This window comes from Myotis nattereri (assembly GCF_964212035.1).
Source record: "Myotis nattereri genome assembly, chromosome: 1".
NCBI lineage: Eukaryota > Metazoa > Chordata > Mammalia > Chiroptera > Vespertilionidae > Myotis > Myotis nattereri.
Genome location: NC_138075.1, coordinates 186,546,232 through 186,558,400, shown reverse-complemented (window position 1 = coordinate 186,558,400; position 12,169 = coordinate 186,546,232). Strand labels below are relative to the sequence as shown.

General features: G+C 41.7%; 1 protein-coding gene across 1 annotated transcript in view; it reads left to right on the top strand.

Moving 5' to 3' along the window:
- MOB1B (MOB kinase activator 1B) overlaps positions 1-12,169 on the top strand; it is a 55,260-nt gene that overhangs the window by 23,958 nt on the left and 19,133 nt on the right. The window contains exon 2 of the mRNA XM_081083296.1: positions 10,537-10,703. Coding sequence (XP_080939422.1) covers positions 10,537-10,703 — 167 coding nt within the window. The remainder of the gene's footprint in view (positions 1-10,536; positions 10,704-12,169) is intronic.

Sequence of the window (12,169 nt, the reverse complement as noted above, 5' to 3'; positions counted from 1 at the left end):
TGAATTTAAAGAAGGGATTCGCCAAAGAAAATATATGCACAACCCATGGACACAGACAAGAGTATTGTGATGGCCAGAGAGAAGTGGGGGACAAGAGCTGGGTAGAGGGGGCAAAAGGGGGGAAATAGGGACATCCTATATAATAATAATAAAAGGCTAATATGCACATTGACTGAATGGCAGAATGACCGGTTGCTATGATGCTCACTGGCCACCAGGGGGCAGACGCTCAATGCAGGACCTGCCCCCTGGTGGTCAGTGCACTTCCATATGGGGAGTGCCACTCAGCCAGAAGCTGGCTCATGGCTGGACAGCACAGTGGTGGTGGCAGGAGCCTCTCCCACCTCCGTGGCAGCACTAAGTCCAACAGTTTAGACCCGATCCCTTGGGGGCCTAAGCCTTTAGTCGAACTTCCCCCGAGGGCTCCCTGGCTGCCAGAAGGACGTCTGACTGCAGGCTTAGGCCTGATCCCCCGGGGAGTAAGCCTAAGTCGACAGGTACACATCCCCCAAGGGGTCCTGGACTGTGAATGGGCGCAGGCCAGGCTGAAGGATCCCCCCCCCCCCAACGAGTGCACAAATTTTTGTGTGCCAGGCCTCTAGTCTATACTAATAAAAGGGTAATGTGCTAATTAGACCGGACATCTTCCAGACGTCCTTCCGGACAAAGCCACGGTGGTGGGGGCCGAGGCAGAGGTGGTTAGGGATAATCATGCCAGCAGGGGAAAGCAGTGTAGGGGTTATCAGGCCGGAAGGGGAGGGCAGTTAGGGGGCGATCAGGCCGGCAGAGGACAGTTAGGGGCGATCAGACTGGCAGGGGAGGGCAGTTAGGGGCGATCAGGCCGGCAGGGGAGGGCAGTTAGGGGGCGATCAGGCTGGCAGGCAGAGGCAGTTAGGGGCAATAAGGCCAGCAGGCAGAGGTGGTTAGGGGCAATCTGGCAGGCAAGGGAGCAGTTAGGGGCATCAGGCTGGCAGGCAGAGGTGGTTAGGGGCGATCAGGCAGGCAAGCGGTTAGGAGCCAGTGGTCCTGGATTGCGAGAGGGATGTCCGACTGGCAGTTGGACATCCCCCGAGGGGTCCCAGATTGGAGAGTGTGCAGGCCCAGCTGAGGGACACCCCACCCCCCCGCCCGTACACTAATTTCGTGCACTGGGCCTCTAGTTAATAATAATGATTTAAAGGGGATGTTAGGTAGAAATGTAAGTAGATATGTTTGTTCAGATTGCTATTTTTCTTTCTCTTTTCTTTTTAGATTGTTAATTTTCTTGAATCAAAATTATCTTTTTAACAACCTTATGGTGATTACCAGAGGGAAAGGGGGGTGGGGGCAGTTAAAAGAGGGTAAAGGGGGAATAAATGATGATAGAAGGAAACTTGACTTTGGGTAATGAACACACAATACAATATGCCGATTATATACTTATTATACTAGGTGTACCAGTTAATAATGAGGATTTTTTTTCAATAGGTGGACTTACACATATGTTGATATATATGCAATTTGATATGTATGCTATTTTGTTGTATTGACCACAAGGTTCAAAACTTCATATGCCAAATTTGCTGAAGGTGTTAACATCATAGATATTTTTACACTTAAACATGTTGAATTTCGTGCCAAAAAAAGAGCATTTGTGGGAAGATTTAATTCATTATTTTGAAGAAAAAGTTATCGTATACTTCAGAAAGCTTATGGTGAACATGCTCCATCTCAAGATACTTGTGAATGCTGGTTTAAACACTTTAAAAGTGATGATTTCGATGTGAGAGACAAAGGACATCCAGGTCAACCAAAAAAGTTTGAAGACCAACAATTACAAGCATTATTGGATGAAGATGCTTGTCAAACTCAAAAACAACTTGCAGAAAGATTAAACGTTGCTCAGCAAACAATTTCTGATCATTTACAAGCAATGGGAAAGATTTTAAAGGAAGGAAAATGGGTGCCACATCAACTGAACAAAAGACAAATGGAAAACGGAAAAGTTATCAGTAAAATGTTGCTTCAACGGCACGAAAGAAAGTCTTTTTGCGTCGAATTTTAACTGGCGATGAAAAGTGGATTTATTTTGAGAATCCCAAACACACAAAATCATGGGTTGATCCAGGTTAACCATCAACATCGACTGCAAGGCCAAATCACTTCAGAAAAAGACAATGCTCTGCGTTTGGTGGGATCAGGAAGGTGTGGTGTATTATGAGCTTCTAAAACCAGGTGAAACGGTTAATACTGATCACTACTGACAATAAATAATCAATTTGAACCATGCTTTGATCGTTGAACGACCAAGTGTGCCAGGAACGACCAAATGTGCCAGAAGACACAGCAAAGTAATTTTGCTTCATGATGACGCACCATCACACACTTCAAAACCAGTTAAAGACACATTAAAAGATCTTGCCTGGGAAGTATTAACCCGCCTGCTGTATTCACCAGACCTTGCTCCTTCAGATTACCACTTGTTCCGATCAATGAAACACACACTTTCTGAGCAGCACTTCAAAACATATGAAGAAGTGAAAAATTGGGTCTCTGAATGGTTTGCCTCAAAACAAGAAAAGTTCTATTGGTACGGTATCCACAAATTGCCTGAAAGATGGGAGAAATGTGTAGCAAGCGATGGACATTACTTTGAATAAAGCACTTTTGATGTTTCTCTTGAAATTATCGTGTTTTCTTTGATTACAAAATCCACCATTATTAACTGGTACACCTAGTAGCATTGTACGCTTGAAACCTTGTCACCTCAATAATTTCAATAAAATTTTTTTAAAATATTGTCTTTTTGGTACTCATAGTCTTTAACTTTATTATTTTTAGAACACATTCTACTTAATTTTGATAATTTCTAACATGTTTTGCTGGTGCATAATCACCTTTCTAAAAGCATAAGTGTGTTTGACAACCTTTGGGGGGAAACTGCTCTGTGGTGGAATTTTATTTTTTCTTAATGGCAGTACTAAGTATTCATCTAAATTAGAGAGGAGAGGAAATGGAATTAGGTAGTTTGAAGATTGTTTTAAAAATGTGCGCACTGTCCAGCCAGTGTGGCTCAGTGAACCAGGAGGTCACGGTTCGATTCCCAGTCAGGGCTCATGCCTGGGTTGCGGCTCAATCCCCAGTAGGGAGCCGATCATTGAGACTATCTCTCTCATCATTGATGTTTCTTTCTATCCCTCTCCTTTCCTCTCTGAAATCAATAAAAATATATTTTTAAAAAATGTACCAGCTAATAACTCTTTCAGCATAAATTAGACTTGTGTTACTTCATAAATGACTTGATTAAACTGGTGATATAAAAAGAAAATTATTAATTGGATAGAAAATAAAGGTAAACACCATATAGTGTTGGGGAGTGGATAAAAGAGTGGGCTTTGAAGATTTAAATCCTAGATTTAAATTCTGGCTCCTCAATTTACCACTTTTCTAGTCTTGAGCAAATTTTTAAAGTACTTAGAGCCTCATTTTTATTACTCATGAAGTAATAGTATGTATATCATAAAGTTATGAGTATTAAATAAGACAGTGCTTGTAAAATACTTCTGAGCACAAAACCTGCAGTAAATATTAGTTAATGTTAATTATCATCATTACTATCCTGATAAGGAGTTTTCAGCCTGAAGTTGATTGTAACTGTCAATTAATAAATATTTATCAAGTACCTGATCGCTAATGTTAGACTTTAAAGTTTAGACCCATGGAAGGAGATACTGATGTAAATGACAGATTGCTACCTAGAGGTGGAGCAAAGATAACTAATACTGAGTTCTTACCACAGGGTTCAATAGTAAGGTAGCTATTATTTCCATTTTATTGATGAGGAAGCTGAGGCTTGGTAATGTTAAGTAACTTGTTCAAGATAATATACTGTTCTTGAATCCCATTTCTGCCATTTAACTAGCTGTGTGGTCAGAGTAATTCCCTTAATCTTGAAGGAATAGAGACTCAAATAAATTGATGTTAATTTGCTTGTAATTTTTAATATATTGACATGTTCTTTAGTATCAAAATATACAGATATCTATTCTAACTCTTACTAATGCCCTTTTTTAGTTCTCTATACATCTCCTTCACCCCCAATTCCTTCAGCCTTAAGATTCTCTAGTGACTACATCCCTTATATGTAATATATCATTCACATTCCAGTCAAAAAGCGGTTCTCAACCTGTGCGTCTCGAACAATGAAAATACATCCTGCATATCAGATATTTACATTACGATTCATAGCAGTAGCATAATTACAGTTATGAGGTAGCAACGAAAATAATTTTATGGTTGGGGATCACTACAACATGAGGAACTGTATTAAAGGGTCGCGGCATTAGGAAGGTTGAGAACCACTGCTCCAACTTAGAAAATACCAACTTCATTGATAGTTATCTATATGTATAAAAGCGTAATATGCTAATTAGATCAGATGTCCTTCCGGACAACCTTCCCGACGAAACGGGCTGTGAGGGAAGCCCGGGTCCTGGGTGCCTGCTGGCGGCTGGAGGGAAGCCTGGGTCCTGGGTGCCTGCTGGCGGCCAGAGGAAAGCCCGAGTCCTGGGTGCCAGAGGGAAGCTGGTGCTGGCAACCGGGGGAAGAAACGCCTATTCTTGCACGAATTTCGTGCATTGGGCCTCTAGTTAAAAATAAAGGGTTAAAAGTTAGGGTAATGATGGATGTGAGTGTTGAGATGGTTAGAACCAGTTTATGGGTGTTAACCTAGGTGTCACTATGGGGCCTAATCTATTCGTTAGTATCTCAAAGAGAAAACAAATGATGCTGTTGAAATTTATAAAAGTTAGATAAAACTGGCTAATTATAAGGGATATGTGCTCAGAGTTTTCCCTTTGGGCTCAGTTATTTACTTGTCAAACCACCCTGTCTTGCTGTAGAAATTGATTGGCCTTCAACTATGAATAAGAATACTGGGGAAAAGAAATCTGAATTCTGGATGTTTATTTGGAAAGAAAATACTTCAGGTTAATGTTATGAATTATCAATACAACATCCCTTATATGTAATATATCATTCACATTCCAATCAAAAAGCTCTAAATTCTCATGTAGTTATGACACTGTTTTGGGAGCTGTCCAAGAGAAATTAGCATTGAATTGCTGTTCTCGAAGACCAAAAAAAGTATATAACTACTCTCATCATACATCATTAATGGGATTGTACAAGGGTACAATTTATTTGGGGGGAAATGGGCCTTATATAAAATTTAAAAATGTACATTCTGTGACTGGGAATCAAACCGTGACCTTGAGTTGTGGGCTCAATCCCCAGTGGGGGCGGGCATGATGATTCTCATCATTGATGTTTGTATCTCCCTCCCCCTCTCCCTTCATCTCTGAAATCAATAAAAATATATTTAAAAAAATGTACATTCCCTTTTACATAACAGTTTTACTTCTAAGAATTTATCCTTTAAGTATGCTAATACACAAGGATAATGTGTATTAGCTAATACACTATAGCATCATTTATAGTAACAAATGACTAGAAACAACCTAAATGTTTATCAATAAGTGACTGATTAAAATATATATCTATACTAAAATCCTTACAAAGAATGAAGTATATCTACTTCTACCTTAATGTAAATAATCTCCTGGATATATTAAGTGAATAACAAGATTTAATATTTTTAGTATACAATAATTGTGTAAAAACAGAAACGGGCACAAGCATTCTTATGCTTGTATAGACATAAACTCTTGAAGGATACACAATATTTCTTCTGATACACCGATTTCTTCTTAGATGGGTGAGTGGAAGGCCAACATACTTTCTGTTACAAAAAATGTTTTTTAATATTTGTATCAAATATCTTAAAATACAATGTGATATGTAAGCATTTGGCCATACATTGTTGCTGTAATAGCTTATATTCTTTGGTGAGTCTTTTGTGTACATGCTTTGGTATTTGTGCTTTTGAATTTGAGGGGTCTGTCAGTTGGCGTTTGGACCTAGGAATAAGGAAAGGAGCAGTATTGTACTTTTAGGGTAGAGTGGATACTGGTAGAAGTTTCAGGTAACAGTTGAAGAAAAAGCCGAATATCGTTTTAAAAAAGAATATTAAAAAATATAGAGTATTAAAATGGTTAGTATTAAAATGGTTTATTCTGCCTCAAAAAAGCAGAAGATCCAGAAAAAGAAAATTAAATGGGAACTTGAAAGCATTTTGGAATTATGAATGTGCATGGAAATGGGAAACAGAGAAGGGAGATGAAAGTCCCCAGGGAACTAAAACCATTTTATAAACATGATCTCATCTCTAAACTATACCCTTTTGTAAAACGTTATTTTCCAGACTTTCAAAAACAAAGAAATTGAAGCCTATGTAACATAAGAAGAAAATAGCAAAATGAGGAATAGATTGTTTTCTTGATTTCTAATCTAGCCCCACAATTATTCTGAGATCATTGAACCTTGATAAAAATATAGCAACAAAAAACAAAGCAAACTTAAAAAAAAAATCTGTTTTGAACTTGATGTGTAAAAGCATTTGTTTCCAAAGTAAGGTTTTGTTTTTCTGCATCCAGTCTTAGGAGATGAGGTGGGAATAGACACTGAAAGAAAGCTTTTGCACATTACACTACCATTTCTTTTTATTATGAGTCATTCTGGTTCAGGAAAAGGAAGGATAATGAAAAAATTAACATTTGCAAAGCCTTTTACACTTTTAAAAGCTTTTTTCACATATTATTTTCTTATTTTACAGTTGTTCCATGATACAGGTTGTGGTGATTTTTGTTATTTTTATTAGTCTTTCACTGTTAAAGAAAAAATATGCCCAAGGAAAGTTGGGTAATTTGCCTGAGATAACATAGCTGATAAGTGTCAAAGCTGACCTTCACAAAATCGAACTCAGATTTATTTATTTTTTTTCTACCCAAGCATAAGCTCTTATGAGGTAGATTTACTTAGTTTTGTGGAAACCAATTTTGGTTGGGACAGCAATCAAGAAAACATTTGGAAGCCTAAAACTTCAGAGCAGAGTGGTTCAATAAGTAGATGGTATTGGGGACAGATGAGGCTCTGACCCTCCTGAGTGCAGGTCCAGCTGATGTCCTTCTCTTCCTTTTCATATGAAGAGAGAAGGGGAGTATTGAGAAAGGATGATGACTGAATATAATACAATTTGATGAGAACTTGCCAGCGTTAACCAACGAATCCATCTCTTAAAAATTCTTAAAATCATTTCTAAGACTAATTTCATTTGATCCATTTAAAAATACATATGAAATTTGAGCAAACCAATTATATTAATGTCTAGCTTCTTGTCTACATACCTAGAATTATGGATTAAGATTGCTGACGCCACCTATCCTATCTAATAAAAGAGAAACATGGTAATTGGCATACGACCGCTACCCTTCCCATTGGCTAATCAGTGAGATATGCAAATTAACTGCCAACCAAGATGGCGGCTAATTTGCATACTGCGGGCAGGGAGGGCCAGCTCGAGCTGCCGTCTGGCCTGTGTGGTGCCTAAGCCCCAACACCAGCCAGGACCCCAGTGTGCGGCCCTGAGTGGCGGGGGCTTGGAGGCACGAACAGCCGCCTAAACCACGCCCCCAGCTGCCCTGTGTGCACCTTGGGCGGCGGGGGTGTGGGGGGGTGTGGCGGGGGGGGGGGGGGGGGTGGCAGTGCAAACAAGCCGCCAAAGCCACGCCCCCAGCCGGGACCCCTGTGTGCACCCTGGGCGGTGGGAGGGGGGGGGTGGGGGGGGGGAGGCTTGGTGGCGCGAATAAGCCGCCTAAGCCACGCCCCCAGCCGGGACACCTGTGTGAGGCCCTGGGTGGGCGGGGCCTCCGCAGCTGCAGTGTTCTGACCCAGGCCCCAAGCCTGCCCTGGGCTCTGCTGAAGGAGGGGCTGGGGGCTTGGGGTTTACTAAACTTTACTGGAGCTGCTCCCCACACCCCAGCCCCTGCCCCAGAACCACACTGCCCGCAGCAAGGCTCCTGGCAGCTTCCTGACAGGTGGGTGGCAGGAGAGCTGAGTAGAGCGGGGCTGCAGGGAGCCACGGAAGGGCTGGGCCGCGGGATCCAAGCTCCCGGGGGTCTGAGGAGAGAGCCTGAAGGTAGAGGAACCTTTGGCAAAGTGGCTGCAAGGAGCCTCGGCCATGGGGTCTGCAGGCGCGGGGACAGGCCTCCGCCTGATGGGCGATCCTGGGCAAGCGCCATGGCTTCGGGGAAGCGGCTGGCCAGGAGGCAGGCGGCCCAAGGGGCGCAGAGCGGCCCAAGGTGGGGTGCACTGGAGGGGGCTCAGGCCTGGGCAGGGTGCTGGCGGGTAGGGATCTGCCTCGCCTGCAGAGAGTGAGGTTCTGTATTGGCCCCAATAGGCGGGAAACAAGAGGCGATGACTGCAGGCGTGGAAGGACGCCTGGGCAGAGGGGCGCAGACTCAGCCCTGAGGTGGGGATGGAGGGGCGGCGCCACCTCAGTGGAGTAGCGCCCCACTGCTGGGTACCCCACTGCGGCGGTTTGGTGAAGCTCCGGCGCTGACCGGGCCTCGCTGGGGCCTGCACACTTGGGAGGCCAGGACTCCTGCTCCCGCGTTGGCCCAAAAACAAGCCTGCGCCCTCCCCGCCCCCAGTTCTTGCCCACCCCATGGGGGTGCACACCTGCACAGTGAGGGCAAGCCTACCACCTGCTCCCCAGAAGAGGGGCAGTAAAGAGTGGGGTGGGGCTGGGGGAGAGGAAAGAATGTGGAGCATCCATGATGAAGAGGTGCTGGAGAATGAGGCTTGGAAGCCTCACGGGGAGGTTTGTTCTGTTTGCCCTGCGGCTGTCCCTTAGGAAAGGTGGAGAGCCGGCTGTGAGGGCTCCTGCCCGAGGAGTCCAGTTCCATAGCCAACTGGAATTGGCCTCAGTCTCCTGGTCTGTAAAATGTGTTAAGTGTGTCCCAGTGCCTTCACTGAGCTTTGCGGGCCAATTGAGATACTATATAAAGAAAATGAGGGAAGAAGTGAGAAAGAAAAGGAAGGGCAAGCAACACAAAAGAAAGATCGAAAGGAACCTGTAAACCTATTGTCACTTAAATAGGGAATAGCGTCAACAGTGTTGTAATGATGGTATGAAGCCAGGTGGGTACTGGAAATATCGGGGACCACTTTGTAAAGTATATGGTTGCCTAACCACTATTTTGTAACTAATAAACCTGAAACTAATACAAAATAATATTGAATGTAAAGAAATGAAAATAGAAGTGAAATTTTTCTAAATTTCAAAGTTTAAATAAAGGCTGTAAAGGAAGGGAGGGGAGAATAAAAATAGTGTTTTTCATTTTACCACTTTATTGTCTTTTCAGTATATGAAAAAGACAGTTGTCTTTATATGGTGCTTTTATGCTTTTCTAAGTCATTATCTCATTTGATGTTCAGGGCAATTTAAAGACAAGATAATTATTCCCTCCACTATTCAAAGAAAGGAAATCTTGGTGCCTGGCCCCAATGATTCAATTGTCAATCCCTATTGTAAAGCAGGGTTAGTGAAATTTTCTGTGAAGGGTCATATCTATACTAATAAAGGCCTTGGGGGTGATCTGGCCAGCAGGGGAGGGCAGTTGGGGATGATCAGGCCGGCAGGGGAGTAGTTACGCGTCAATCAGGCCGGCAGGGGAGCTGTTAGGGGGCGATCAGGCTGGCAGGCTGAAGCAGTTAGGGGCAATCAGGCAGGCACGCAGGTCCAGGATTGTGAAAGGGATGTCCAACTGCCGGTTTAGGCCCAATCCCGGCAGTCAGACATCCTGGGATCAGGCCTAAGCCAGCAGTCGACATCCCCCAAAGGGTCCGAGATTGAAGAGGGTGCAGGTTGGGCTGAGGGACACCACCTCCGGTGCACGAATTTCGTGCACCGGGCCACTAGTATATATGTAATTGGGTAGAAGAACATGTAGCTTTTCTTTCTTGCTCTAGGATTTTTTGTGTTTTATTCATGTAAAATTGTATCTTGCCCTGGCTGGTTTGGCTCAGTGGATAGAGCGTTGGCCTGTGGACTGAAGGGTCCTGGGTTTGATTCCGGTCAAGGGCACATGCCCGGGTTGTGGGTTTGATCCCCAGTACAGGGCATGCAGGAAGCAGCTGATCAGTGATTCTCTCTCATCATTGATATTTTTGTCTCTCTCTCCCTCTCCCTTCTTTTCTGGGGGGAAAAAAAATTTTTTTAAAGAAAAAAAGAACCCTGATCTCTGGGTTCAGAGGCTACGCTCAACCACTGTGCCATGTTAGCTGGGCTGCAACCTGTAATCTTGAATCATTAGTTTATTGTGAAGAGTTGGATAGTTACAACAAAAAATTCTTTTTCTCCTAGGAAGTTGCAGTAGGGAATATAGAGAAGGTTTGTAGGAGTTTTGGGTCTCAAACACATTGGTTACAGCAACTATATTGCCAGGATTTAATGTAGCCAATACAACTTAGGGCTCTTTATTTGTGGACATTTAGGATTACCTCTGTGTTATTTTATCCAGTAATATAGTGTAGTTGACTCTGTTGAAAATCATGCCTTAAATATTGAAGTGCCTTTTTTTTCTTGTGTATTTGTAGTGGTAGCCGCTCCTCTAAAACATTTAAACCAAAGAAGAACATACCAGAGGGTTCTCATCAGTATGAGCTCTTAAAGCATGCAGAAGCCACACTTGGCAGTGGCAATCTCCGGATGGCTGTCATGCTTCCTGAGGGAGAAGATCTCAATGAGTGGGTTGCAGTGAACAGTAAGTAGCCTTTCTGTTTCGAAGAAGACTCTAAATTAGATTAGTAGCCTCATTATAGGTGAGTGTTGGGTTGCTGTCTATTCTGGAACCTAGTTAGCAACCTAATATCACAGTATAGTGATAGCTCAATCCACTTTAGCCTTTATGTTACCAGTATTTTATTCTCAATATAGAGTTTTCTAAAATTCTTGTTTCTGTTATAATGACATACAAAGCATAGATTTACCATCTTTAGTGGAAAAAAATAATCACAGCAATTAATATTTATGAAACACTAATTATGTGTCTGGCACTCTGCTATCTTGTCTACATGGATTATTTTATTCATATTTGGAACCTCATGATGTAGGTACTATTATTATTCCAATTTAAGACATAAGGAAGCTGAGACAGAAAGATTAGTAATCTGCTTAGGCCATGCAGCTATTAAGTGGCAGACCCTGAGCTCTAATATACAGCTATAGAATTTTAGAGTCTGCACTTTAAGCACTCTGCTAAATTGCCTCTTTCAGTAGCATACTCAGTTATCTAAGTTAATGCTATTTTTTTAAAAAACAAGTCACTAGTGATTTGTGAAATTAATAAAATATATTTATGAGAGTCTTAGCACCAAGGAAGAAAAACATGTAAGTAAAAAGTAAATGTATTCTTGGAAATTAAGCCAGAGAAAGTTGGGGAATAAAAGTGGTACTTTCAATATTCAGGGTTTTTCAGCACTAGTGAAGAAACTATCAGTTTAATAATTGGAGTAATTTATGTGAATCTAGCAAATAAAATGAAATTTAATTGAAAATATACACTATATGTCAAGGCTTTAAGAAAAAACAAAACAATATTTTTCTTGTAATATGTGATGTTATTATAATTTGAAATATATCATTGGATTTATAAATTGAGCAGCTACCCACTAATAACTTTTAGAAATCTAAAGGATTTTATTACTGAGGTGTCTAAAAATGTTATTGTGACAGCATTTGCATACAAGTAGTATTTATTATAATGTGGTTATCTTCCTGGACCCAGAGGGTTTAGTTACTAAAGAAGTAAAGTGATTTTTGCTTTACTGGTCATCTTACCTATAAGATGGTTCTGTGACACTTCCAAATAATATACAGAATACATTTCCAATTGATTATGTGCATTCTTTTTTTGTACTTGTTTGTGCCTTTTTTGTATCATTTACTTGAGTATCATTTACTTGATAACTCGCTTATTTTAAAAATCTAAGGAAGGCAGCATAGAGCTTCTGTACTACATGAGGTTCTTACTTGTAAGTATAAAAACAGGTCATCAATTTCTGTCTGTATTCTCTATCTCAATTGCCAGAACAGAGTGTCTGTACTACTGAAATGTCTAGAACTTCAGGAACTTTTAAAATTTCACAGGCATTTTGCAATTATAGCTAGACAAAAATTACTTTGAACTGGAGCTTCAGAGTGTCCCCTTAGAACAGAAATTCTGCCTTG